This window comes from Temnothorax americanus, unplaced genomic scaffold (genome assembly GCF_048541705.1).
Source record: "Temnothorax americanus isolate GAGA-0224 unplaced genomic scaffold, ASM4854170v1 Scaffold55, whole genome shotgun sequence".
NCBI lineage: Eukaryota > Metazoa > Arthropoda > Insecta > Hymenoptera > Formicidae > Temnothorax > Temnothorax americanus.
The window spans coordinates 703,485-709,359 of NW_027509705.1; the positions used below are offsets into that span (position 1 = coordinate 703,485).

The following is a 5,875-nucleotide window of genomic DNA, read 5'->3' on the forward strand; positions in this document are numbered from 1 at the left end:
TGTTGGGAGTGGAAAGATGTATACCGGGATATATGATTAGGGAGGAGTTACAAAGGGAGAAACTAAGAGGAAGGGCGGTTATGAGAGCATGGGGGTATGAGAAAAAATTGGAGGAGGGAAAGGGAGGGGAGCTGGCAAGGGAGTGCTGGGAGGAGGTAAAGAGGAGGACGAAAAGAGGGGTGAGCAGGGGGGTTGGGAGGAGGAGAGAAAAGAAGCGGCGGAGAGCAGGGGCTGGAGGATAGAGGAGGTGGAGGAGCTGAGGGAGAAGGGGATGTAGAGGGGGGAGGACGTGCTTGAGAGAGAAAGAAGAATGCAAAGAGAAGAGAGGTGGAAGGAGATAGGGGAGGCAAAATTTAACAAGTGGTAGGCATGATAAAAGGGGAGGGGATACCGGAGTACTTAAAAAAGAACTGGGGAGAAAATAGGTGGCAAAGGGTGGCTAGATACAAGCTGGGGGGGGGTGGTATGAGGGGGGTGAAACATTGGATGGCGGAGGAGAGAAGAGTGTGCAGGGTGTGTGGAGGGGGGAGGAGACGTGGGAACATGTGTGGGAAGATTGTGCAGATTGGGGGGGAGGGAGATCATGGCAGGAAGCGGTGGGGGAGGTATTGGGGGAAGAGGGGGAGGGGGAGAGATGGCTGAGGAAATTAGAGAGAGTAAGGGAGGGAGGAGATGACGGAGGGGAGTGGGAGGTAGGGGAGGGGAGGAGTGAATGAGAGAAAGAGGATGAGTGAGGAGTTTGTAAACGGAAACGGAAGTCCACAGAGATAGGGAACTTGCGAGCGTGTGTGTGTGTGTGAAGATAGGCAGGGCAATTAGTATGTAAGGTTAAATGTAAGATAAGCTAAGGTAGGTTAAGAGATTATATGTAAAGGGTTGGGAACGTCCCTCCAAAACGCCTTGCAACCCTGAGGGGAGTCAATAAATATATCTATTTATTTTATCACCCGGAGTTTTACATGGAACGGATAAAGCAGGCGTATAACGATCTTCAATAATTAAATCAACGACCGTGGATCGCGTATAAGTTTTCTAACGGCTTGATTAAATAATATAGTTTTAAATTAGGATGTATTTGACGCTCCTCTTGTCCCTCTGTTTTCATATCAGTTAATAGCGTGCCGTACACGTAAAACGTTAACGTTTTATACTACAGGTACACGCAAAAAAATCTTATATTAACGTTAATATTCGCACGACGACTCGTATACAATCGTTACTGCGTACAATGTTAACCGTTAACCAACCTCCAGTGACGCTTGATTCAAGCGTCCTGTTGGAACATAATCAAAACCAGCTTTTAAGGTCAAATACTGTATTAACGCAATTGTTGACTTCAAAGTAACGCGGAGTCCTTCTGCAGTCTGTCTTGTTAAAAACGTAGCTTTTGAACGTGCACCATTCTGGAGGTATTCTTCCCAACTATCCAATTTTTTAAGAGATTCTTCTATAGTCTAACAAAAATATATTTAGTATTATCAAATGTTTCGTAATGTTAACATAACGCAATATAAAGTTAATCATATTAACATAAACATCAAATAAAAACGTAATAAATTGTTCAAAATTATATTAACCTTGTAATAATTATCTTCACGCTTCACACCTTGCTTCTGATTTAAAGCGTCAAAGAGATCGTTGCGCCACGCGCAAAACGTAGCTGTATTCGCACACGCGCGTAATTCAGGTAAAAACGTTTTGTAAAATCGGAGTCCATGGGCCATGGGCACAAAATTATATCATTCTGTCGCTAAAAAATTGTATTGATATATTTATTTAAAAAAAAATATATATATATATATATATATGTGTGTGTGTGTGTGTGTGCGTGCGTGCGTGCGTGCGTGCGTGCGTGCGTGCGTGCGTGCGTGCGTGCGTGCGTGCGTGCGTGCGTGCGTGCGTGCGTGCGTGCGTGCGTGCGTGCGTGCGTGCGTGCGTGCGTGCGTGCGTGCGTGCGTGCGTGCGTGCGTGCGTGCGTGCGTGCGTGCGTGCGTGCGTGCGTGCGTGCGTGCGTGCGTGCGTGCGTGCGTGCGTGCGTGCGTGCGTGCGTGCGTGCGTGCGTGCGTGCGTGCGTGCGTGCGTGCGTGCGTGCGTGCGTGCGTGCGTGCGTGCGTGCGTGCGTGCGTGCGTGCGTGCGTGCGTGCGTGCGTGCGTGCGTGCGTGCGTGCGTGCGTGCGTGCGTGCGTGCGTGCGTGCGTGCGTGCGTGCGTGCGTGCGTGCGTGCGTGCGTGCGTGCGTGCGTGCGTGCGTGCGTGCGTGCGTGCGTGCGTGCGTGCGTGCGTGCGTGCGTGCGTGCGTGCGTGCGTGCGTGCGTGCGTGCGTGCGTGCGTGCGTGCGTGCGTGCGTGCGTGCGTGCGTGCGTGCGTGCGTGCGTGCGTGCGTGCGTGCGTGCGTGCGTGCGTGCGTGCGTGCGTGCGTGCGTGCGTGCGTGCGTGCGTGCGTGCGTGCGTGCGTGCGTGCGTGCGTGCGTGCGTGCGTGCGTGCGTGCGTGCGTGCGTGCGTGCGTGCGTGCGTGCGTGCGTGCGTGCGTGCGTGCGTGCGTGCGTGCGTGCGTGCGTGCGTGCGTGCGTGCGTGCGTGCGTGCGTGCGTGCGTGCGTGCGTGCGTGCGTGCGTGCGTGCGTGCGTGCGTGCGTGCGTGCGTGCGTGCGTGCGTGCGTGCGTGCGTGCGTGCGTGCGTGCGTGCGTGCGTGCGTGCGTGCGTGCGTGCGTGCGTGCGTGCGTGCGTGCGTGCGTGCGTGCGTGCGTGCGTGCGTGCGTGCGTGCGTGCGTGCGTGCGTGCGTGCGTGCGTGCGTGCGTGCGTGCGTGCGTGCGTGCGTGCGTGCGTGCGTGCGTGCGTGCGTGCGTGCGTGCGTGCGTGCGTGCGTGCGTGCGTGCGTGCGTGCGTGCGTGCGTGCGTGCGTGCGTGCGTGCGTGCGTGCGTGCGTGCGTGTGTGATAAAGCGAGAGACATCGGCGCCGGACCGTTGTTCACACAACGCCTTCTGCTCCTCGTGTCACTTACCCTTGAGGCGCAAGAACATCCGTTACCGGTTAAAGTCCGTGATCGTATTCTATATAAGCTGGACGCGTTGGTGCGACCGTCGGTGCACAGGTAAACGTCGTTTTCACGTTGCGTCCGCGCGCGACACTGTTCGTTTCGTCCCGTTTTATTTTATTTACGTGTACCGTCTAGATTTTAGTCGTCATCGAGCCTCTTGTGCGTGACGAAGACTACTTGGCTTGTGTTTTGGAAGACAGAGAGCGTCGTTTTAACTTGGCGAAGGCTGCAGGACGGGCTACACGGCGCTTTACAATGAGACCGGCGCGCGCGAACCGCGACGACGACGTACGCAACACAACAGCGAGAGCGAGAGCGTTCGCGTGTATTGCCACCGCTCTTGGACGCCCTTCGCTTTTTCCGTTCTTAAAAGCCGTTTGTCGCAGCAAGAACATCTGGCAAGCGCGACACACTGGTTGCAAGATCGTACAGCAACGAGCTCGCTTGATGGGTTGCGTCATTTTATCGCCGTTGAAGAGCTTGATGGAACGTATAGAACACGGTAAGTGAAGTTAACGTCGTTCGTCTTTCTGTGTTTATACATATATAGTTCACCGCGTTCACGTCGCCGTCGTTTTTTTTTGTTTTTTTTTTCGGAAAACGACGCACGACACGAACGCGTACACAGGTCTGATGGCGGAACAGCAAAAGGTACGAACACCTACTGCGTTAGCTCGTGCTGCGTTAGCCGAAGCAGCCACGCCATCGGGTATCAAGAGCTTTGACTCTGTGCTAAAACCACTTTGGAAAGGCATCCGTACGCATAGAGAAAACGGTTTAGCAGCGTTTCTAAAAGCTCGTGGTTCGCTTCGTCCTCTGATGGATGCAGACGACGCGACGTACTACTATACTAGAGAAGCGCGGTTACGTCTTATACACGACGTCCACGCCCCCGATGAACAACGGAAGACACGTGTATTGAAGGTAAGCGTTTAACGTCCTTGCGTTTGCAATCAACGCGTTACAAAATATATATAACAAAAATGTACGAATAAACGCGTGCAACCGTTTTAGTCGTTCTCGCGGAGTCACGTTAGGCGAGGACGACCGGTCTCGGTCGTCCTCGGTCGTCTTCGGTAGAGAGTATATGTTTTACGAAAAACTTGAGGCTCGAAGCGCTATGATTGCGCGCGGAAAACGTTTTGCGCGTTTTTACTGTTGGGTTGAAAACGTTCTAACTTTCGCGGAAGAAACGTTTTGTTTAGCAAACTGGGTGTTTTTATCTAACGTCTGGGTAGTACTTCACGAGTTCTACGAAAAACTCGTTGAGCGTTCGCCCTACTATACCTCGAGCGTTTACAACGCAACGAAAGGTGACCCGTCGCATGTCGGCTTCTCGTCTATCATCTTCGTGCTCGCACCATTGCTTCGTCAGACCGCGCGCACTAGTATGTTGTCGTAATTACGCGTTCGAGTCGGTGATTGCGGCGTAGACGTTCTGTGGACACGCAAAAATAGCAAACGTGCGAACAAAGGTGTGCGAGTGTCGATGTTACCTTTGAAACTGCTGACGAGCATAAAAAACTCTTGTTTGCAACGCGTAAAAATGGCACGTTTGCGCGTTTTTGATACGTGCCTGACAGGTACGTGTGAAGAACGTAGGGCGAAGCTCGCTCGGTACGAGGAAGAAGCAACATGGCTTCGGGGTCGCGATACAATTGTTGATGCCGCGAGAAATCAAATTAATGTTCGGATTTACCAACCAACGACGCCTTGCTGTCTTGCAGAGGACATTACCGGACGGACGGAACATCGTCATAACTGTCGATCGGAAAAAAGTGTTCCAATTCTGTACCGCGACTGACAAACAGAGAGACCCGCTTGCAACAACCTACAGCAAAGGCGAGGCGCCAGTGTTCGTACGAGAACAACAGTCGGCGACGAATCAGATGTTGCATGCCGCTTTGCGATGCGAAGGACACGCGGAGGCAGAAAAGGTTATAGAAGACACGAACATCGGATACTTCATCAAGAATCGAAGAACTCTAGGATCCTACTTCACGCAATATTTCGCCGAGAAAGACGCCAGTTTGTACGAAATGAGAGACTTTAAATTTCCACCGCTCACTTTTCCACGAGAGAAAACCGTAGTTTTCATCGATCCGGTAAGTTTTTTTTCCTTGCAAGGTGACCGCGCACGGCGCGGCGTTGACGCATATGACGTAATAAAAATGCGGCACTGTTCGGCCGCGCCAAAAATCTGAAGAAAGCCGCGAAACGTACCGTTTTTAGAATAAAAAACGTTAAAGAAAAACGTTTTAAGTTTTTATTTTTTAAAGCTTGGGCACCCCTGGCGATTTGACGCCCTAGGGGCTCTAGCCCCAAAAGCCCATAGGTAAACGCGCTAGCGTGACGTCGACAAAGCTCTACGAACTCGCGTTTGTCGTTTTTTTTTTATCGCGATATTTTTTCTTCTCTTTACAGACTGGTTACGGAAAAACACAATATGCTTTAGCGCATTTTAAACACCCACTCCTCGTCCAAGATACGGAGGACTGGAAGCGTTACAAAGAAGGCCATACTGACGGCATCGTTCTCGATGACATTGATTTTCAGTCATGGTCCCGCAAAGAATACTACACACCTTGGACTGCGACGTGTCGTCTACGCAAAATGTAAAATATGGCGGCAGGAGGATCGCGTCCAACGTGCCAAAAATTGTTTGCTTAAATCGGATAGAGAAACTTTGGCCAACGAAAATTTTGGAGTGCAAAATGGAGGCAATTCAACGGCGCATAAAAGTAATTGAAATCAATGAACCTCTCTTCGACGGGAAGCGTCATCACGCGGACACGACGTCTGGTGAAGCGAATTGTACACTTGCTGAATCGCTTCAA

The 5,875-nt window shown here is 51.8% G+C and overlaps 1 protein-coding gene across 1 annotated transcript; it reads left to right on the forward strand.

Annotated features, from left to right (window-relative positions):
* Positions 1-3,182: 3,182 nt before the first annotated feature.
* On the forward strand, positions 3,183-5,657 carry LOC143904639 (splicing factor 3B subunit 1-like; the record flags this gene model as incomplete). The annotated part of the gene is made up of 4 exons (XM_077419456.1): positions 3,183-3,540; positions 3,667-3,962; positions 4,766-5,143; positions 5,463-5,657. Coding segments are annotated over 4 exons (1,227 nt in total), but the record flags the coding sequence as incomplete, so codon positions are not given.
* Between the last annotated feature and the right edge of the window lie 218 nt (positions 5,658-5,875).